Source organism: Prionailurus viverrinus, chromosome D1 (genome assembly GCF_022837055.1).
Source record: "Prionailurus viverrinus isolate Anna chromosome D1, UM_Priviv_1.0, whole genome shotgun sequence".
NCBI lineage: Eukaryota > Metazoa > Chordata > Mammalia > Carnivora > Felidae > Prionailurus > Prionailurus viverrinus.
Genome location: NC_062570.1, coordinates 2,051,519 through 2,074,906, shown reverse-complemented (window position 1 = coordinate 2,074,906; position 23,388 = coordinate 2,051,519). Strand labels below are relative to the sequence as shown.

At 44.5% G+C, this 23,388-nt stretch overlaps 1 protein-coding gene across 10 annotated transcripts in view; it reads right to left on the bottom strand.

Annotated features, from left to right (window-relative positions):
- Window positions 1–3,865: 3,865 nt before the first annotated feature.
- Window positions 3,866–23,388, bottom strand: part of DYNC2H1 (dynein cytoplasmic 2 heavy chain 1) — a 355,486-nt gene continuing 335,963 nt past the window's right edge. For 3 of the 10 annotated variants that reach the window (XM_047878739.1, XM_047878741.1, XM_047878742.1), the window contains exon 89: window positions 13,056–13,828. In XM_047878739.1, the coding sequence (XP_047734695.1) occupies window positions 13,670–13,828 (159 nt within the window). In that variant the 3' untranslated portion in view covers window positions 13,056–13,669. Of the gene's footprint in view, window positions 4,362–5,630; window positions 5,772–11,225; window positions 11,277–13,055; window positions 13,829–23,388 lie in introns of those variants that run through there. The other 7 variants (XM_047878736.1, XM_047878735.1, XM_047878737.1 and 4 more) reach the window with 6 other exon arrangements.

Genomic DNA, 23,388 nt, shown 5'->3' with positions numbered 1-23,388 from the left:
AATACAATTTTCTAAGGAAATGGTATATTTACTTAAATAGCAAAGAATAAAGATTTAAACTACCTACCTACATCAATGGATAGATCATGTAAATAGAAAATAAACAAGGAAACAGTGGCTGTGAATGACACACTGGACTAGATGGACTTAACAGATACATTCAGAACATTCCATCCTGAAGCAGCAGAATCCACCTTCTTCTTGAGTGCACGTGGAGCATTCTCCAGAATAGATCATATACCAGGTCACAAATCAACCCTCAACAAGTACCATGAGACTGAGATCGTGTCGTGCAAATTTTCCAACCACCACGCTACGAAACTAAGTCAACCACAAGAAGAAACATTTGGAAAGACCACGAACACATGAAAAAAACTTGACCTAGTTTGCGATCCGAAAAAATAACCTATAAAAAGCATACCCGTGAGGGGATGGCTTAGTTAGAAACCCACCAAGTGCATCAGTTGAGGCGTCTGCTTAAAATGAGGCCCCAAACCATGAGAACGTGGTTGAAAGTGCACACTCTCGACTTTGCCTGGCTTTGTTTTTAGCCACAATATTGAATTGCTTTATGAACTTCAAACAACAACAAAGGGGCAAGTATCTTCTGTTTGTTAAAAGAGGTTAAGTATTAAGAGGTGCTGACAAGTCCTGCTCTTTGATCAACCAGAGACGGTTTCGGGGTGTTTTTAGGGTGCATAAATGTTGACAGAGGCACATTGGAGGTAACGCCCAAAGGCAAGAGTCATGGGCAATCTGTCCAATAACCTGCGTGAGAGCTGCTACAACAGCTAAGCTTCAGTGAGAGATTCTACATGTACGGAATCCTGTCCAGACTCTGGCATGAAGACAGGATGTCGGGTTCAAGGATAAGGGAGAATCCCCACAAAATCCATATGCATTTTGCTAATATTTAGATGAGCACGCAGTATTTCGTGTGCTGTACACAGAGCTCCTCTCCCTGAGCATGGGAGGGGCTCCAGAGCGTCAGTGTAGAAACACTGCCCCTCGAGTTGCGAACACGGATGTCCCCGTCTTCTACCCCCCCCCACCATCTGGGGTTTTCTCCTAGAAAAACCCATAAATGGGTTGCCTCTGTCTTCCCTGAGTTTTCCCTATGTCTCTCTGTCTTCCCTCCGCCATTAACTCCCAAAGCCCGCACGGCCTGCGGCCCCGTCTCTGTCCACAGACGGATCCTGTTCCATTGCCTCCACACTTAAAGATTCCCCTGGGGACACACAAATGGAACCCTTTAGCCCCTTTTCCCTGATGTGTGTCTGTGGAGAAGTCTCCCTGCCCTCGTTGGCCCTGGTGGGCCCCCCCCAACTGTTCACCTTGAGGAAGCCGGCCCACTTACCTGCACCCTGGAACAGAACAGTTCTGACGCAACCTGGTTACACACTGCCCTGGAGGCCCCACCAGTGAAAACAGATGCAGGTAGTCTGGCTGTCAGGCCCCCATGGACGGCATCTGCCTCTGTCTCCCTGGAGGTCCCCGTGAGCGCTCAGACCTTCTGTAGGGTTCTCACCGCAAGTGGGCTCTAACCCCGGGCTCCCAGAATATGGTACCCGGTCCCAGACTGAGGCAGGTGGCAGGACATGACCCCAAGTCCTGTGAAGGGCACAGATGGCACACGGGTGTCTGCGGTTCAGCTGGGGTCGTTCAGGGGGAGGAGTAAAGCAGAAAGGGGCAGAGACGGAGGCTGGCTTGGGGATAAGGACACAGCACGGCGAGACCAGGAGACCACGTAAGAGGATCTGTCCACTCGTATGTTTGAGACCAGTAAACGCTAACCTACAATTGTGGAAATGAGAGCAGGTCTCACTTGGGTGGGAGGCAGCATCAGAACTTTGTAGAATGATGGAAATGTTCTCCATCTTGACTGCTTTGTGCTCGAATGCATGTATGCATCTGTCAAAGCGCATGCAATTTCTGGTCTATTTCTCTGTTTGCCTCAGTGGACTGTCTGCTCCGTAGGAGCCGGACCACATCACGTGTGTTGACACCTAGGGTGGGGTCCGAACCAGAGCACATGTGATGACTGCTGAAAGGGAGGCAGGAGGGGAAAGAGGAGAAAAGCAGAAAAGAAGGAAAAGATGGGGAAGCCTTCTGTTGACCTTTGTCCCCTTTCAGGAAAGAGGGCATTGGGCTATTTGTCAGACCCCAGCCTGCTGCCGCCTCTGAGACATCGAGGAAGCACGGAGATTTTTAGCCTGTTTAGGACAAGCACTAGTGGGTATAAAGCATGGTATTATAGGACCACAACTCAAGTAATGTGTCGCCGATGAAAGCATAGACAGCATGCTTTAAATCTTCTTCAAAGAACGTGTCCCCCTCGTCTATTTCATTGATGAGCACTAGCTCATGGCCAAGTCCGCTATCGGCCCAACACGCTGACTGATAGGACCACAGTATGATTCTGTGACTGTCTATCAAGAATAGGAGACTAGAGTGGTGTGGTCTTAGAGTGTTGAAGAAAAAAGAAAACATAATGGTGCAAACACAAAATCATTTTTTTAAAGGCACAGAAAATCCACCTTTGTTAAAACGATAATGATTTTTTTTTAATTTTAAAGTTTTAATTAGGAATAATTGTGCTTCAAATACCTTTGCATGTTTAAAGTATGTAGGTTGGTACGTTTAATACTTGGGTACAACTGTGAAGCATCGACTTCCCCCAGTGAACATGGATTACACCCAAAATTTCCTCTTAGCCCTTAAAATCTCCTGCCTCACCCGTCACCATTGAAAGGCAACCACAATGATCTGCGTCACATCACTATGGATTAGTTGGCACTTTCCATGATTTTATGTAAATAGAATCATACAGGCAAAACATCTTTTCTCTCATTTATTTTAACCGGCATAATTATTTTGAGATTCATCTCTGTGGCTGTGTTTACCAATAGTTCACTCCTATTTGTTGCTGAGCATTATTGCACCATGTGGATTACCATAATTCCTTCATCTACGCACTTATCTGTCATTTTATTTCTGGGTTGTGCTTCTTAGAAATGAAGCTTCCATTCCGATTCATGTGGCGGTTTCTTCGTGGACAGGTATGTCCCTTTTTCGTGGCTGAAGACCTGTCCTCCGAAGTGGGGGTACGATTTTACACCCTCACGAGCAGTTCACAAGAATCTTGGAACTTCTCACTTTCAGGAACCATTGTTAGAGACGATGGTTTGACACTGAGACATTCTAGAGGGTGTGTGGTGGTAATTCACGGTCTTCATACAGCTTCTTAATAACCAAGATGCTGAAGATCTTTCTATGTGTTTATCTGCCAAGTGTACCTTATGTAGTGTGCTGTTCGAGGTTTTGACCTGCTTTTATATTAAGTCATTTGTTTTCTTACTGAGATAGGATTTCTTTATGTATTTTTTTAAAATCCTTTGTCAGATTTATGTCTTCCAAGTGTTTTATCATAGGTCAAGATTTATTTATTTTCATACCACTGTCTTATGAAGAACAAGAAATTAAATTTTTTATGAAGTTCACTTTAATCATTTTTTTTCTTTTATAGTTCAAACTTTTTGCATTCTTTTAGAAAATCTTTGCCACAGTCAGGAATACTGCAAACCTCTCTGATGCTTTAAGTGGTTTTATGGTTTAGCACTTGCATTTACACCTAGGACCATTTTCTTGGGAATTTCTTCTTCCAGAGAGCCAAGGATCGATGCTCATTTTTTTTTTTTTTTTTTTTTTTTTGTGCATGGCTGTCCACTGGCTCCACATCATTCACTGAAAGTAGTTTTTGTTCCTCACTGGGTTGCTTTGATGACTTTGTCAAAAATCTATTTACCGTAGAATTAGGTGGCTATTTTTGGAGGTGTAGTCTGTTCCTATTTTATGTCATTACAATATTTTTATTTTACAATATTTTTATTAGAGTTTCATAATGTCTTAAAATTGAGTAATATAAGAGTTCCAACATTGGGTGGGCTTTTTTGTTCATTTTTAAAAATTTGTTGGGACTGTTCTAAGTCCTCTGATTTTCTACACAAGTTTTATGATAAGTTAAAATTTCTGCCCTCCCCGCCCCACCAAAAAAGCCTACTGGTATTTTGCTTAGGATTGCATTGTTTCTGTAGGTCAGTTTGGGGAGAATGGACATAAAGACAATATGGAGTCCAATTCAGAAACATGGTAGTTGCTCCTTTATTTGGATCTTCTGTTTCTCTCAAGAACATTCTATGGTAGTCCTGAATGTGTCCTGCACATAATTTGACATCCAAACTGTTAAATGAGGATCATAAAAGCCCACACCCCATAAGTTTGGGGTAAGGAAGGGTATCCATACGGGGTGCAGCACAGTCACCCAACCACCAGCACCACCTGTCAGAGGACCAAAGGCCATCCTGCAATGAAGAAGGAAAACACGGTGAAGACAGGGCATTTGTTTTAAGGACTATTGAACCAAAAACGCATTGTCAGACTCTGATGTGCGTCTAAACATGCTCGCTTAAGCACTATGCTCTCCTTTCCTCATCAGTTACAGTGATGCTCAACCTTATAATGGGCTTGTAGGGTTTGCTTGCTTGGTTGTCACTGACTTCTATTCAGCAATCAACTTCAAAATATTTTGGAATATAAGCAAAGTAACTTTATTGGCTTTTCCTCTTTCCCTTCAAAACCCTGTCATCACTGACACCCTGCAGTCACTTCTATTAAGTCTGTGATCCTTTATGCAATTACTCTTTCCTCCAAAATAATTCTTTCCTGATGGAATTGCTGGGTCACCTGGCTTGCTCAGTTGGTTAAGCATCTGACTCTTGATTTCAGCTCAGGTCATGACCTCTTGGTTTGTGGGTTCAGACCCCACATCGGGCTCTGCACTGACAGCTTGAAGCCTGGTTGGGATTCTCTCTCAATCTCTCTCTCTCTCTCTCTCTCTCTCTCTCTTGCTTTGCTGCTCTCTCTCAAAAATAAACATTAAAAAATATAAAAATAAATGGAATTGCTAACATATATGACAATTTGTAGGACCTTCTTTAAGAAATGAGAATAGAATACCTTAATTCCTTAAACATGAAGAGTTTAAAGGAAGATCTATAGTACATTTTGGGTGATAAATTTCTAACAATACTCCAAAAGTTAGATAAATTATTCTAACTCAGCCCCATTTTATTATATAAGTAATCTATTTAACGCTCTTGCTATCATTCCCTGAAAAAGGCACATTTTATTCTCTCCTGTGGTACAAATGTCCTCTCCTTGGTGGACTCCCCAGAGTCAAGTCCAACAATGGTTTGTAGACACACTGGAAAGGTCTCAAATGCATATTATTCCACTTGGAACTTTGTGAAAAATTTTTGTCTCTTTCGTGTTATTTATTGATCTTGAATATTTCTTATCAAACAGAAGGTGATCCATCCATTCCTGGCAGCTGACCATAGGTCAACAGCTCACTTTCGAATGGAGAGGACTCCTATATGTTTGAGGCAGATGTGGAGTAAACATTAAATATGCATCTGGAATTGAGAAGAAGGGTATAAATTTGATGTTCATCAGCTACAGAGGCCAATGCAGAGCTAAGCTTGGTACTTTGAGAGTCTGAGAGGAGAAGGTACATTGACAGAGAATCGAAGGGCCAGGAGTTGGGACAAAAGCCAGGAGTCTCTCGCTACCTCTGAGGCCAAGAGGATAACATAGGCGGGAATGCTGAGTGAGTCAAATGCAGCCAGAAGACTGACCAAGGTGGAGACTGGGGCTTGATGCTTGCATTTTGCAATGCTGAGTGTCTTCTCCTCCAGCAACCACAGCAAAACCTGTTAACATGCCAAAGCTGAATTTATTGCTTACTGGCTTAAGGAGAGCGCCATCTGGAAAAATTAAGAATTAGACATAATTTCTGTGTCATAGACAGAAACTACCTTCTCTCTCTACCTCAACCCCCAAGGTTATATTAATAGAAAGATTATACTATGTTTTAGTTTCATTTTTCATAATTAGATATTTAATCCAAATTTTTAAGATAGATGGAAAACCCAGAAGTTACAAAAGAAAATATTGATAGTTTATCTCCTAAAAATTGACATTTTACATCTGGCATAGACTCCTAAGCAAAATCAAAACCAGATTTTTTCCCCTTGATTTTTAAAAAGTTTTTATCTTAATTCCGGTTAAAATACAGTGTTATTCGTTTTTCTATTACCTAATATTTTCAAAAGTGTGGTAGGAAATAAAGTGGAAAAAGAAGAAATTTTCACTTTTTATTTGAAATTTCAACCCAGGTTGTCATAACAACAAGGGTACAGTCTACAGGTAACCTGGTTAGGTTATTGCATTTGTTTATTTTAAATCTCCAACAATAAGCATTTATTATGCTGAAAGATAAAGACAGAATGAGAAAAAAGAGTTGGAAAAATATGGCAGGTAAAGGATTAACAGCACAAAATCAGGAGGCTCTTCAAGTTATTAAAAAGATGCAAAGGAAAATCTAGTGAAACCTGGTAAAATGTTAGAGAGGAAAGGTACACAAATAGAAAATGGAAAGGTCTAATAAACAGGTCTAAAAAAATGTGTTTAATCTCACTGTCTTTTAATGGAAATTAAAGCACAATGAGTCATTGCTGTTCCCTCCATATTTGCCACAGTTAAAAAGATTGATTCCATCCCGGGCAAGAAGTGAATGGTCTCGTTTACTATTGCTGTAAGGGTGAATTGCTCTTTTCTTTTCATAAATTAACCCGGCAGCATCTCTTAAATAGGTACCGGTAATTTGGTCCAACAATTTTAGGTGTTATCTAGCACAGAGAAGTACAAACATACACCCACAGTAATATTTACTGAAGCAGTGTTGTTAGTAGCAGAAAAACACTGGAAAAAACCTGCGTTCCATTCACCTAAGAATGCTACAATAAATTTCAGCAGATGCAGACTCCAGAATGTTATTTTGCACCTACAACGCACGACTTTGTCAGTAACGACCTGTGAAACGTCCGTGATGCATTTTGAACTGTTTGAGTCCTATGTAATTTGCAAACCACGAGATTCACCCACTTAAACAATTCAATGGGTCTTCCTACAACCACAAACTGGTGCAACCATCACCACTAATGCCAACCACAGCGTTTTTATCACCGGAAAACAAGCCTCATGCCAGAGGTCACTGTCCATTTTCCTGCTCTTCTGGCACCACCCATCCCCAAGCCACTACTGACTTCGGAGCTCCGGTCTGAATGCCTGGGTTGCCCAGAGTCACAGGGTGACTGGCAATGCCCAGTGTCATGATGCTAACAGGTGCAGCCTAAAGCTGGTGCCGAGGTCGTGAGGCTGGAGCCTCCTGCCCTCCCTCACCCCTGTGCCCTCGTCCCAGCGCCCCTGAAAAGTAGAAGCAAAGATTGGTCTCAGGCTCTGCTTCCTGGGACCGTCTAGGCTAAATCCTTCATCAGTTTCTCAGCCCTGAGCTTCGTGCTTCAAACAACAATCATGGGGTCTCCGAATTCTGTGGGTCGCCCTGCTGCCCAGACCTGAGTTCACTGGTGAGGTTTCACTGTGTCGGCAGTGGGGCTGGGCTGGATTCCATCAGTTCCCCTAAGGAGCTGACACTCACTCTTCACGGGGTCTTTCTGTCTCTGACCTCTCCTGTTCTACATGAGAAAGGCAGGCAGCCAGGCCACTCACAAGACAGCAAAGACCTGGAGGAGGAGAAAAGAAAGCTGCACATTCTCCAAAGGCTTCCTTTCAGAAGATGCATGACCTCACCTGTGGCATTCTTTCATCAAAGCAAGTCACGAGGCCAGGGGGCTCCATGGGGGGAGCTGCGGCAAAGCCCCATTGCAGAGACGCAGGGACGCGGAGCCTGATTCATTAAAGGACGTTGTAAAAGTAATCTAACCCCGTTCTTCCCTCACCAAATCGGTCTTTTGATAGTTTCCCTTAGTGCCCTCTTGAGTGCGCAGAGTCATCCCCCACGAGTGATGGCACGGTTTCGACAGGAGCACGTAAAGAAGGATAAAGGCTGGATCACCTGTGTGAGTGGTCGGCTGTCACGTGGCTCCTGGCCACAGATGAGACACGAGCCGTCACGACCGACCCAGCTCCATCCTCAGGGCCGACCTCAAGGGGACTCGACAAAATGGCTGGTATTTTTCCCTTTGCTCCTCAAATTTCTTCAAACATACGACCCTCGCGAAAACCAGTGGCCCTCAAAGCTGCTGTGATCTAAAATCCACCAGGAAGTCCAGGACTGACCTCTGGGTCGACAAAGCGAGTTGGAAAAGAAGGACTCTCAGCCACTATCCCCGGTCACTGACCTGCCGCGGACCTTGGAAGGACGCCTGAGCTCCAGTGTGTCATCTTCTACCAAACGGAAATGACCGGGATGGTCTTCAAGCCGCCCTGCATGTAGCCGGCCAGAGGCTCTGCTGGCACTGGGCGGGTCACAGCACCTCTGACCATAAGAAAGAGGGGCTGCTTCCCGAAGGGGTGCGGCCAAGCCTGCATTCCTGGGTGGGGTGGGGGGGGCGGCGAGCTGATGCCAGGACACCCTCACCACGCTCTGCCCTCCCACCTGCACATCAGGGGCCCTGGCCAGGCCCCCTGGGTCATCATAGTCGTGACACGACCAAACCCACATCTGCCCCAGTTGTACGGGGTGGGGTGGCCTTTCCTCAGGAAAGGAGGAGGAAACATCTCATCTGATGGAAATCCCTGTCATCTGTTGTCAGGGGGACAGAAGCCAGAAGCACAGATCAGAAATGAGAATAGATCAGCCCAGGCTCCCCGATAAACAAGTCCTCATTGGAACCGTGCGTCGTGGAATTGAAGTTTCAAAACCAGATTAATGGGACAGAGGACAGACTCTGTAAACATATACAGACTGCAGAGGAAATAACAGAAATGACACTTCGGGAGAGGGTGATAAACTTATGGAAGACGGCACATGAAGGAGCAGCCCAAGATGAATCGGGTTTCCTAAAGGAGAACGCGGGACAAATGGGAGAAATTTATCAGGAGTGTAACTGAAGAAAACTTACAACAATGCTCAGAAAACTTAGAAACTTAAAATTGATCCCTTGGTCCCAGAAGAAAGACAATAAGGACACAACAGTATCAAAACAGCTAGTGGCATTCATAACCTTCAAGAAATTCTTATCTTTGAACTAAAAGGAGGAAGAAAAAGAATTGTGAAAGTTGTTTTTTAAGGTTACCCTAAGAGGTTTCAGTAAATGGCTGGAAGAAAGGGGCGTGACATTTCCCAGGGGAGAGTGGGACACAATACAGGAGGAATTAAATAAATGAAATTTCGAAAAAGCACAAAAGCTTAGATTTTTAAGTCTCCAATTTTCACCCTCACGTGTCTTTCTTCAGAAGAAAAGGGAGATTGTGACCTAGAAAGCAATCTAGCATTTACACGCAGTGTATGAAACTCCCTCCCCCAGCCAAGGACTCCAGTCATTCCCCACTGCAGAATCCTGTGGTCAGCCTGACCTCTGGATTTTCTTCAGGTTTTCTGTGGGGCTGGAAATCTTACCCGCTGGAAATCTTCCCTGACAACGCTCTGCCTGGGGGTCTGGGATACCTCTACCGCAGCAGCGACGGTCGTGAAAATAACCCAAGACATTCAGTGAAAGCCAGACTCCCAGGTATCCCGCCCAGAGAGGCAGCGGTCTGGGCCGGGTCTGGGCCGGGCCGGGACTCTCACCTAGCACGGAAGCACGGGGTCCGTCTGAGCCTGGAAGCAAAAGCCCGAGCAACAGGCTGTCCTGTTCTCCCCGCCCCCTCTGCTGCTTCTCACTCTTGTCCTGAGTGTAGTGGACACACCATGTGACACACGCTCATCAAAGGCACAACTGGTAACCAGACAAGCTTGTTATGCTGGTGCCGTGCTCACCACGGTGTAACACCGCCTACCCCCATAAAGCGCTGGTTGTAGATGTCTGCCAAGGTACAATGCTATTTTTGCTTTTCTCTAAAATAATCTAATCAAGTGCAAATTACAGTCAAATCCCAACCAACTCTTAGTTGAGGTTATAAAAAGTTGAGTAAATTCTTCCGTAATAACATACATTACAAACAGACTAGAAAGTTTGCGGATAAAGGAAATCGGAACGGAATTAGTTCAGAATGTGAAAGGCTAACTTTACACGTTGTAATTTTTAGGTTTATGTTTTATCTCTAAATGGTTTTAATTTTTAAAAACTAGTGTTTTGTTTGAACTATGAGAGCACAACATTCTCCTCTAGGGGTGCTGAATCTCTCTTGCATAAACGAAGTCCACAGCTAAATGCTCCAGGGCATCTATGCCCCTCCGAGTCCCAGCTTCTTCCACAGTGTCTCCATCCTCTGTGGCTGCAAACACGTGGCCCAAGGTCACAGTGTCTCTGGGCAGCAGAGGAGAGGAAATGGCGTATCGGCCATGCCCTGTGAGGAAGCTACCATATCATATCTGCATTCAGCATTTTGGCCAAAAGTGAGTCTCCAGGTTCCACTCGAGTAGAAGGCAGAGAAGGGTTATGGCTTTGTTCTGAGTGTCCACCAGCCCAGGTAAACACTATGGTGTTCTGGTAACAGGGAGAGTGAAAACCGGGAGATGCACAGTAGTGTCTAACGCACAGACAGTCATGCCTTCTATGCAGGGAAGCAACCTTAGGAGTACAGACCAGTGGGACACCCGGTGGCTCTGTTGGTTGGGCGTCCGGCTTCGGCTCAGGTCATGATCTCATGGTTCTTGAGTCTGAGCCCCATGTCAGGCTCTGTGCTGACAACTCAGAGTCTGGAGCCTGCTTCGGATTCTGTGTCTCCCTCTCTGCCCCTCTCCTGCTCATGCTCTGTCTCTCTCTCTCTGTCTCTCTGTCTCTCTCTCTGAAATAATCATTAAAGAGTCTATTTGTAAAAAAAATAAATAGGAACTAAAAGTACAGACCAGTTAGCAGCATTGCCCAGAATGTTACCACCATAGCAGAGTCCCCTCTTGTTCAAATAAACCCCGTTTTCATAACTATGGGTTATTTCAAGTAGAAATAAAGGCAACCTCCAAACTCACACTGGTGTCGTTGGCTTTTTTAAATAAGCCAGAGAAAGATAATGGGATCAGACAACAGCCTAAATATCTGATTAAGTTGGGGTCTTCATTACCTTTTGGCTTTCCTGTCAACACTTTCTTCTCTACCCCACCGTGCTAACCAGTACCTAAGTCACCTCTAAAAATGAGGAGAAAGGTAAGATCATCCACCCACGGTGCTGAATCCTAGCAAATTCTTTATCTCTGCTTTTACCTTTGGACCTTCTTCTATTGACTCGATCCCTTTAGCGGTAGTTCTCAGGAACTGGAAAAGAGGAGAAGACAAATCAGACACAGAATAATCAGAATGGGTAATGGTTGCAGCATAATACTCTGGTTGATACTCATTCTTCCATTTTGTAAACACCAAACATTGACCAGCGTGTCTCCATGTAGGGAATAGCTATGAGGCCTTGACTCTCCTCCCCACAGGCTCTCCTCCCCAACCCCCTCTGCTTGGGTTTTTCTTGTCTTTCCAGCAACCACTTAAGTATTTGAGTATGTTCATTTATCCACTGGGAAGTTTTCAGTCTTGCCATCTGGAAAGGCTCCAGATACACTAAGGCAGGGAACTGGCTGGAGCTTCTGGACCCTCGCAGGAATATGCTCTGCTCCTTATAATGTAGATTCGTGATTGTCCAGCACAAAATTCATCTCTTTCATGAAACTTTGAGAATTAATTTCCCTCCTACTGTGCAAGGGTCGGTGAAGCATTTAGGAAGGTATGACGATAAAGTAAGAATAAGATAAAAATTCAACCAGACCATCTCCAACATCCTTTTAATTTCCAAAGTTTTTTTATTCAAGGGCTACAGGGAAAGTGGTTGTGTTTTCACAGCGATCACACAGGGACAATGATGCTGCCCTAAGTGACTCAGATGTTTTGGAAGGAATCTCTGTGATGTCCTTGGGAATTCTGGAGAGTGTTCAGCTGTCTCTAGCGATGGACAACAGTCTCTGAGGATGGTTTTGATTTGGGGGCACGATCTAAAACAATCCGGGGACAGATCTGACGGTTAAGGTGTCCGGAAGCAGCTTTAACCATTGACTGAATAAATGTGTGTTGAGTTCGGACGTAAGCAAGTGGCAGAAACCAGGGCATGGGCCGTGCACTTCCTGCTCCCTGATGCCGACATGACGAGGAGCCCAAGGGCTGATCTTCTGGGTTTCAGGTGCTTCGGAGTGTGGCTCTGCGTCCCTAGGGCCGTGTCCCCAGGGCCTCGCGCAGCCTTCCTCCCAGGACTCATCTGTGGGCACACTGTCCCGAGGAGGAGGATGGGAAACACAGAGCCCACACGTCATGCCGACCACAGTGAAAAAGGCTCATGCGGGTCAAATGGGAGAAGCCATTGGGGGTGACTGCAGGGGTCTGTCTGTTGCATTTTCTCACTTCCATCCCCACACCTGTTTCTGGAAGGACAGCAGAAAGCCTCAGAAAAATCAAACCTCTGAACAACATTTGGTTGGAAACACGTTAAGGCAGGTTCAGTTTCTGCTCCTGAAACTGATTTCTGTGTGCATGTGTTTGCAGGGCTGGTGGCAGGAGGTGCTTGCGGCCCACCGTCTTCTTGCCAAACCCACTTTCCTCCGGGTGCCTTTGCCCCTTCACCTCTGTGTTGTGCTGGCTGGGATCTCCAATACCATGGAGGAGTGGGAAGGCTCGTCCTGCTTCTCTGTTAGAGAGGGTGCTTCTAGGGGCGCCAGGGGGGCTTGCCCAAAGGGTCCCTGCTGCAGCAGTCGCAGGAAACCGGAAACCCCTGGATGACACCGCCCCACCAGGCGGGCAGACCTCCTCCAGTAGGTGGGAGCCAGGCTCTGGGAGGCCCTGCCGCCACGTGGGCTTGGCTCTGCCCGGGGGCTCCCTGCAGCCCAGCCAGAGCCATGGCGCTTCCACCTTCACAGTCCTCGTCTCCCTTCGTCCTTTAGAGTGAGCTCACTGTTGACATCCTGGGGCTGTTCTCCTGATCTGACCATACACATGGTGATAGAATTAAAAGTAGTTAACATTTCTGAATTCAATTCAAATCACTCAGAAACTCAAAGATTACACCATAAAATATATTTATTTAAGCTTCCAGACATTGTAGAATTTTCCTATTTCATAGAAACAGCTGGCAAACGGCCACATACGTGAGAAATTGTAACTTCTCATTGTTTAGTCCATTTATAAAATTTTCCTCCTGCCCTCTGTGCCGTCGTGCCCCATTTCTTCTGGATTACTCCGAGATGCTGTGTATTTTAACTAAAATAGAATATATTTTTAAGTGTGTAAATGAAAAGCTGGTCTTCTATTTTATTAACACAAATTAGGATACAAAAAACAGCCAAAGAATTAATTACTGATTCCTTAAGTACACCATTTTCAACCTCTTACGTACATAAATTTTTGAGCCCCTGGAAACCTGAACTGCTTCACAAAAATATTTAATGTTATGAAGGGAATACTCCATTTAACATTAACTCCATTAAACTATCGCTTGAAAGTTGCGTGGTCTGTCATGACCCACTACACAACCCAAGGAGATCAGTAACATAAGGTACTTAGCTATGTGATAATTTTTTGAACATTTTAAATGCAGACTGGCCACATATTTATTCAAAGTTTAAAGTAGCAAATGTTTCTTTTTTTGCTAATACAGCTTTTACTGTCGTTAGACTCTACTGATTTTTTAGAAACAAAGCAGCTCCACACTGAATCCACCGGTCCGGGCTGCCCCCACACGGAACGTCAATGTTGGTCACCACACGATCCCTCTCAGCACTCGTGTAAACAGGCAAAGATATGCACTCATCAGGGGAATAGGGACCGTATGCACCCTGCAAAAAAGAATGACTTTGTTTTAAAATATGGCAATATACTGTTTTGAAGCAGAGCAGTAGAGAAGCAAAGAAAACTCTCCCAAATAATAAGATTTAATATATTAGGAAATGTTTTAACACTAGCATCATAAACCCCATGATCCAGCTGTAACAATCATTTACAAATGTGCTTTTATTTTTAAATTGGTTGACTTATTTAGAGAGCAGCATGAGCAGGGCAAGGGTAGTAAGTGAGAGAGCGAGAGAGCAGGGGAGGGGCAGAGGTGAAGGCAGGGGTGGGCTCGGGGGAGAATCCCGAGCAGGGGCCAGGTTGTTGGCACTGAGCCCGATGTAGGGTTTGAACGCATGAACTGTGATGTGAGATCATGACCTGAAATGCGATCAGGAACTGGACGTTCAATCAAATCAGCCACCCAGGGGCCCAGATTACTGCCATTTTGTTAATTGTGTGCTGGTTGTTTTTGTCATTCTCTGTTGCCCCCAGGGCTGTCCTCTTGCGGGACTGAAGGCATTCTTTAGTGTTAGGCTGGAGTTCTTCCTTGGTGTGTGTTTCGTCTTTTTACTATAGATTTTGGTCTCTGGTGACTGTGAGATGGAGAACTCCCTAAACATACTGCCATCTGGGCTCTCTGGTCTCGGCCATGGAAACGAGATGATGAAGGGACGTCATCACTTGGAAAGCATCATGGTGAGCCCCTCACACTGTGGGGCTGCTGTGGCCCTGAGGCCTACCATCTCCAGAAGTCCACCTGTGGCAAACGTGCCCTCCTGCCCGGCATGGGGGAAAGTCACCAGAGAGCCAAGGCTGAGAGGGGGACCCCCACGGGCCCAGACAAAAAAGGTACCTGAATGTGGCACCGTGGCCGGACCTGGATTCTGTGCAGGGACAGGCACTGAAGCTGAGAGGGGGGCTGCGATGGCATCGCGTTCATCTTCCGGGTCTCATTGATGAGTCACACGATCCACATTCTGGGTTGAAACAACACATGCAGAGAGCATTCTGTATCAGCTTGATGGTCGCTCCAGTTCACGCGCACTCCCAAAGGACACGCGCTGTTTCATCTATTTTGTGAGTCCCTTAACTAATTTTCTATATGTGATTGAGTTTACTAGCTCTTTGAACCTTCACACCAGCTTTGTGATTATTTGTTTAGTTCTTCTTGCAGATATGTCTTCTTTCATTTGAAATGTATTCCTCTGTCGCCTCATTTTGTCTGACTTCCTATGGGTTACATGGAAAGCTTTTAGAAGTCTTCAAAGAAAGGCCCCTGTGGGCATGGTCCGTGGGTAGACTGCATGTACCCAGTAGACTGCATGGCTCTGGTGGACTATGTGGAGGTGGACTGTAGCCTGGGGTCCTGGGGCATCTCTCACCAGTATCCCCCTGATGGGATGGCAGGAGCTGAAGGTAACCTGGCTGGGGGCTCCTGGCAGGGCAGGTGCTGCTGAAGCAGGGAGGGGCTGGAAGACCCCAGGGTGTCTCACACAAGGGTTGCCTGCTGAGTCAGGCGGAGCTGAAGTGGGTACCTGCGTCACCTTGACAAGACATCTGGAGCCATGATGGGTGTTGTCAGAGCATGTCCTGCTGTGTGCCATGGTAGGGCCATCTTGGGACGGCTGGGGCTGTTGGAGGCTGGGGATCTGGGACTCGCTACAGCAGCTGGCTAGCCAGGGCCCCCATAGCCTGTGCCCATCTGCGCTGTCAATGTGGAACGGGAACGTTACAGTGGCTCCAGCCAGCTCCCCTCCCCCCAATCCACAAGACAGGTCCACGCATCTCCTGCTATTAGGCAGACACTGCAGGCCTGGATCCTTTAAACCATAGCTGCCCTATCAAATGACGGCTCTCGTTCCTGTGTCCCAGGGCAGACCAATCTGCTCAGCATCTCTCAGGGCCGGCCCTCCAGGTATGGATGGCGGTGGGGACGGGGCTTGGTCCCCCCTGCTCTTCTCTCCATGGTCCTTCTATCCTCTGTCCTGCAGAGACGTTGCTCGGTTGGCCCGGTGCATCGGTGTTGACTCCATGTGTGTCTGTGAAGGAGGGGAGTCAGGGTCTTTTCCCATGTCACCATCTCAGATCCTCTCCCAACAGTACTTCCTTAATGTCCTCTTCTCTCCATTATCCACCTAGTTCTAAGTTTTTGTTGTTGCTGGAACCATAATTCAAATAAAGCCCACATGCTGCAGTTTGTTGATAGGTCTCTTAGTTCTCCTAAATTTATAGGTTTTTGCTCCTGTTTTCCTTGAAGTTTATTTGCTGAAGAAACCACACCCTGGTTGGTTCCATTCCCATGGCATCATGTTCTTCCATTCCCTGGATTCCTGGGAACTGGATCCGGAGGTGAGTTTGGATTCAGATTGAATTTTTGGCACAAACCCTGCAAAGGTAGCACTGTATGCTTTCACAAGTAGGCACGCAGTATTTGGGTCTCTCTTTAGATGAGGAGCCACGAGATTCTATCACACCAGAATCACACAACAGGAATCTAATTCCACTAACCCTTCTTCACTTCTAGGCAGACAGGGATGTACAAGGAGAAACTCCCATTACCAATCTTTGGATCATCATGAGGCATCATTCACTTAGAAAAGGCTGGAGAAATGCCCCTAAGTTCCCTCTATTTATGTGCTTTCCAAGTAAATTTGTTCCCTAGTATGTTGTAAAGGTGATTAATGACCTCCTCCTTCCTTAAAAGTATTACGGCGAATTGGTGGATTTCAGCATACCTGGTGGGTTTCCATCGGTGCCGTTATTATTGCATTGCTACTAAAACTGTCAATCTCTGCACAGGGGGAGTTCTTTAAATTGGCTCTTGAGTATTTATTGTTTGTTTTTTGCTATGTGTCAGGTCATCTTCAGCTTTCTTGCTTTCTGATATGTCAGTGGGTGATAGCCCATCTTGTACATCTGCTGTCTCAGAAATTCGATGAGTCATGATTGTGAGGATCCTTGAGATTCCTTTAATGGGAAGTGGCGGCAGGGATTGTGACATGGGAACGCCTTCTCACCCCCCTCTAGGATTATTCTGTGATGGGGGCTTAGAAGCACCTATTTTCTAAAGAGAAATATCATGAGTTCATGGAATTTCCAATTCCAATTTTGGATTAATGTGCTTTTTGAGTTGACATACAATTTTATTCCACTAATGATTACTTCTTAGACTTGAAATGAGACTTAAGGGGAAAAGCTGGACTCATTCTAGAATTTGACACATGGAGAATGGGAAACCCAGGGAGGCTGCACCGTGGTAAGGAGCCATAGACAGCCGGAGAAAGGTCTGCCACATGAACACTGGCACCAGGGCACTGTGTTCTTTTGTTGCTTTCAGAAGAGAAGACACCGGACGATGGAAAAGGAATCGGCTTCGGGCTCTGGAGTACCTGGCCTCTCTGAGCACCAGTCTCTCTATTTCTCAAGGGTACTTGTCCACCTAATAGGATGTTGAAAGGACTCAACGGTACATGAAATAATTCAAATATAAAGCATTTATCCACATATCTCTAATTCTTTGGGCTACATATACAAATCATTTTTTTTTTACTCCCTACCAATTCTCAGATGAACCAGACAAAAACACAGCTTTTTAGCTTCTACTACATGTCGTGGATGGTGTTAGGACAGAGAGAAACAAAAATACTTTTTCCTACCTGGAAAAATTTACAACACACACTCTATTTTTAAGGATAAAAGGGCATTATGTGAAATTTTGATTATCTTTTCCAATATGCCCCCCCCCCCTCCCACTTACACAGATGCTGCCTCAACCTCTGCCTCTTCTGGTACTTGATCTATATCAGTTAAGTCCCTTTGAAAGCTCATTCATTCGTAACTTGCCTAAATCTTAACCTGATTTGCACAGAACAAAACCCATTCTCTATGGAGAATCATTGCCCAGATACATAAAGAGACCATCTGCCCTGCATCTCATTTTTCTCTTTTTGTATTGGTGATTCTGTCGGTTTTTATCCATTTCACTTAACAGCATTTTATATGCTAATGTCATGCTTAGAATTATAGAGCCTAAGCATTTTAGTATATAGCCAAATAAAGAGAAAAATAATCTTTGAAGCTTAAAATTCAGCTTAGGAAACACTATATTCATCAAACATACAGACTGTAACTTTTGGGAAAATGAGTATTTTGGAAAATCAAAATAATATATTACTCTGGGATATGTTAAACTTACAAAGATTAAGGAAGAAAATGAATCCTCACTTGCACCTCAGAGAAAATACAGGATTTGGAGCTGAGAGAATTTTCACCATTATCAGCTGGTGCCTAAGCTCTTCCCTCTTCTCCAATTCTGCTTCCATGGCAGAGCTTCAGGTTCCAGAAGTTTCTGTAATTTTCACGACTCCGTAGCCACCCCTGAATCTGTAACCTAGTGCAGGCCTGTACTGTCACATCCCTCAGCAGAGAGCACACACACACTGTATATTCTTGTGATGAAATGATCTACATCTATGAATACCTGTTTACAGACCTCAGAAGGGTCTTAAATTATCTGTCACCTGACACTTGCTTTGCTGGCCATCACTTTGATAGGAGACATGAAAATAGAAACGGCATACTGAAACGTCACCATGCTAGTCCTTCCTCTTAGCTGTGATGCCAAGTGATTTTGTCTTTAAATTAGGACTTAACAGTAATGCAGTTGATATTTTGCATGTTCGCTATCGATTTTCTAGTTTTTGCATATATTTCCAAATCCTTCCACTCTTGCTTGGTTTTTGTTGTAATGTGGGGGTACAAATCTTGTTACCAAAACCTACAGTGTTTTGTTTTGTTTTTTCCTTTTTAATTGAGAGAGAAAGAGCAAGCGCACACACACGGGAAGGAGCAGAGAGAAGGAGAGAGAGAGAGTCCCCAACCGTCTCTGCACTCTCAGCACAGAGTGCAACGTAGGACTCAAACTTATGAACCATGACATCAGGACTCCCGAGGGGAACTCAAGAGTCGGACTCGTAACCGACAGAGCCACCGGGCGCCCTTGTACCGTGTTTTCAAAGCAAAGCAGCACTGTTGTCTCCTAAGTTCTTTGTCGTACTTGTTTGCTGGCATTTTTTATTCAAGTGTATGTGGCACTCAGCGTTCTCCTTCCCTTGCACGACGGGAGTCGATGACTGTGAGCAGCTCTCAGTGCTCATCAGGGCAAGCGTTTCCTGAGCCCCGTCACCTGTCTCACCCAGGCCCACTGTTGCTTCCTACAACTTTGCCGGTCATTTCTCAACCTCTCTTTCCTGGTAATCATTAGAACCTGTGAAGAAGTGAAATGGACTTGCTCTCAGGTCACAGGAGCACAGCTAAGTCCTTCGGCATTTCTGCTGTTAGCACATTACCTTGTACAGACAGAAGCCCCGTCGATATCGTTTAGCTGAATCAAATTCTTATGACCCAAATCCCACTTTAATATGTTTCTAGTAACAGACAAGCTTAGGTAAGAAACATTTGCATGAAACTAAAATTGTACTAAATACTATTAATAAACTCGCTGAGTGCTATTAACAAACACACAAACGAATGCAAACAAGAAGACTCATTAGGAAGCCTTACAATGTTACAGGCCATGAACACAAAGCAGTTTGACATGACTAAAATTTAGTAATTAGAAACCTGTATGTTGTTCTTAAAGTGGTTAATATCCTCATATATCCTACTTTATTAAAATAGAATCTGATCCACTTTTTCAGTTCAATAATGAGGCTAAAATTTGGATTTCATACTCCTCTGAGCTCCGGAGAGTAAGTCAGAAGTGTGCAAGTGTTACGAACAGCAGGCAGCAGGCTAGTATCTGAAGGAAGACGATTCGTTTCACAAAAGGCAAATGAAGATATGAGCAAACAACTTTGCCAACAAACCAAAGAAAACAACAAAACAGAAAACACCAGAAAACAAAATGATCTAGGTTGATTATGTTTTAAGTATTTGGCTAATATGTTTTATTATATTTTCTTTTTTTTTTTGTAAATATTTTGTTTTTAAGTAATCTCCATGACCAATGTGGGGCTCAAACCCCCAACCCTGAGGTCAAGAGTTGCATCCTTTACCCACTGAACCAGGGTTTTATAATATTTCTCATCAGTTGATGCATAAACCCAACTTAACTTATTCTAAAACATACTTTTTTTTTTTTTTTTAGAAAAGAAGCTACTAAGAAAATCAGCGTTAATGTACATGAAAGTGGCATGATTTAGCGATCTAACTTCAGAACAATATTTCAAAACAAGAAACGGACAACTTGCCAGCAGTGAGTACCATGAAAGATGCTGTTTGGTCAAGACTAAAATGTACTTTGACAGAGAAATACTTTCTTCATATATTTCAATAATATAATGCTAATAATACAGTTTTCACAGCAAGTCCCTAACAGAGAAAAACATCACATAGAAAATATATTAATATTTATTATTTTAAGCCAGGGTGCATACAAAACATAGCTTTGAGCATACATCTACTGACACACAAGGTGATAATATTTTCATATAAAACTAATACAAAGACTGTTTTTGTGAGCAGTGCACAGAATCCCGTTATAGTCCCTAGGAAGGCTGTTTCTGAAGTTGAACTGTCTGTGGTGGTATCTGCTGATATTCTCAAATATGTAATGAATCTTCAAGGGTAAGCAGACAACGCTGTGTTTATTAAATTTGCACTGAATAGGGTTTCTTGAGAACCATGGAATAACGTCGTATACAACAGTTTTGGGAAATGCTTTAGAGAAAGCAAGTATTTTTTCGGGTAAAACCCCCTCAGATAATCCCACTTTGCATGTAGATTATTTCAACCCGAACTCCTGAGCTAGAACTGCAGCAATGTTAAGAATCTGCATTGTGAACGAGTGTGTAAATGAAATTGTGCATGAGTGAGTGTGTAAATGAACAGTGTCACCTTAGTGCACACAGATCATGTGCATAGGAAAACAAGGAAAAGAGCTTCATGTGTATTTTATTTATTTATAATTCCTCTTGAGAATTCCTAATTCTATCATTAATTGGCAAAGTGCACTGCCTTTATTAACAGAAGAATGGTAGAGCCCCTCCCCCAGTAAAATCGGGAGAATCTCTTGCTCTTACCCTTCAGCTGGTACCGCATGCTGGAACATAACAAACTCTGGCAATCTAAAATGTTCTAGAGACAGCAGAGGGGCCGTGTGCTTCATAGCAGGGTTGGCCACACTCCTGCAGGAATGGAGCTACCCAGGGCTGTCAGGGGGCAGATAAGGTGGAAACAACTGGGAAGGAACCTTCTTCTGGTCCAAAGAGGAAGAGTCACCAAAGTTTTGAACTGCTTATCTCCTCTGAGTTTATCAGAGGACTGTAGACCTCTGCCATAAACTAGCTTTTAAAAAACATTTCTTTTAATGTTTGTTTATTTTTGAGAGACAGAGAGAGAAAGAGTGTGAGTGGAGGAGGGGCAGAGAGAGAGGGAGACACAGAATCCGAAGCAGGCTCCAGGCTCCGAGTTATTAGCACAGAGCCCAATGTGGGGCTCGAACTCACGAACCGCAAAATCATGAACTGAGCTGAAGTCGGACACGGAACTGACTGAGCCACCCAGGCACCCCTGCCATAGAGTAACTTTAAGAGTAAATGAAAAAGTAAATTTTTTTACTGGCTTATGTAAATTGATGTGACGCTTCCTTTCATTTTATGCTGGCTCCTTCTCTCCTAGTAAAAATGCACTAAATGTTAATGTTCTTTCCCCCCTAAATTCTGTAAAACATTTTAAAACATCTACAGCTGCCCTAAAAGTTTTTTTCTTCGACAAAGTATTGCTTCTGTCAAACAGAAGTTGGAGAGTTTGAGTCCTGTGGTTTCTGATGCAGCTCCTCAAGTCTGCTTTTGTCTGAAAGCAGAGGAGATCCACGTCAGCAGGCAGGGATGTCTCCCCCTAGATTTTATTCGTGGATATTGAGATCTGAACTTGATATAATTTTCTCACATCATGACTACTGTTCTCAGTTGTCGGCCATAGTAACCACGGAAAAATCATGCACAGGTCCAATGGCCATGAGCTGCACAGCGGGGCCGTGCGGGCTCACGCTGCTCAGCAGTCTGGGCCTGGGCCCGAGAAGTAGACAGCACCCCGGGTTGAACGTTAACTGCTTGATGGCCTAGCACGCTGTCCAGGTCACAATGCACAATCTTTGAAGCTTCCATTTGGCTTGCAATGGAGATGAAAATCCTATCTCAGACTTTCTTGGAAGGCCTACATATTCTGTATTTCACACATACGTGCCTGGCACGTAATCAGTACAAATAAATGCTAATTGTTATAGTTGACACTAGCACTCCCATTGTGGGGCTCATGAACAATCACTTAATTCACCGGATGGCCAGTTACTTCACCAGCCAACCAGGAAAACTGCTAACTGACCAGACCCGCAGGCCTGTGATGAAAGGGGTCATGTGTTCCATGCTGTGACCACATCCATCCTCTTAGAGCCAGACTGACTTGTGTCACACCTTACCACAGTCCTGTTCTAAACCCTGCTGGCTATACGTGCTGTGAACCCCAGGCGTGGTTATATGCCTTGTCATATGTGGTCTCGGCCTTCCTTCATTTTTTAGTGAAGTGTAGCTGATAGGCCGTGTTTCATCAGTGTCAGGGGTACAGCATGTGATTGGACAAGTCTATACGTTCCAGTGGGTCACCACAGTGTCGCTGCCTTTGTCCCCATGCAAACTCCGCTGACTACATTCCCTGTGCTGTGCCTGTCATTCCCGTGACGTATTCATCCAATAACTGCAAGCCTGCACCTCCCCCTCCCTCCACTCACCCACCCCCACCGGCCCTGCCCTCTGACAGCCCTGTTTGTTCTTTGTAGTTTTGGGTCTGTTTCTGTTTTGTATTTACGTGTGTCTTTTATTTTTTAGATTCCTCGTAGATGTGAAATCATATGGCCTTTGTCTTTCTCTGACTTCTTGAAATTAGCATTATATCCTATAGGTCCATCCATGTTGTCACAAATGGCAAGATGTCATTCTTTTTTATGACTAATACTCCGTTGTATACCATACACATCTTCTCTATTTATTTGTCGGTGGAGGAACGCTTGGTTGCATCCATTATCTTGGCTGTTGTACATGATGCCGCAACGAACATAGGGGTGCAGGCACCTTTTTTGAATTCGTGTTTTCATACCCAGTAGATGAATTACTGGATCGTAGGGTAGTTCCATTCTTACTATTTTCAGGAAGCCCATACTATCTTCCACAGTGACTGCATCAACTTACATTCCTACCAGCAGTGCTTGAGACTAACAACTTCTCCACATCCTTGCCAGCACGTGTTGTTTTGTGTGTTGTTGGCTTTAGCCATCCTGACAGGTATGAGGTGATACCTCTTCATAGTGTCGATTTGCATTTCCCTGAGGGTGCGTGATGTTGAGCATCTTTTCATGGGATGTCTGTTGGCCATCTGGATGTCTGGAGAAATGTCTGTTCATGTCTTCTGCCCATCTTCAATGGGATTGTTTCTTTTGCTCTGGAATTGAATAAATTCTTCATATATTCTTCATATACTTATTGGATGTATCATTTAGTAGACGACCTTT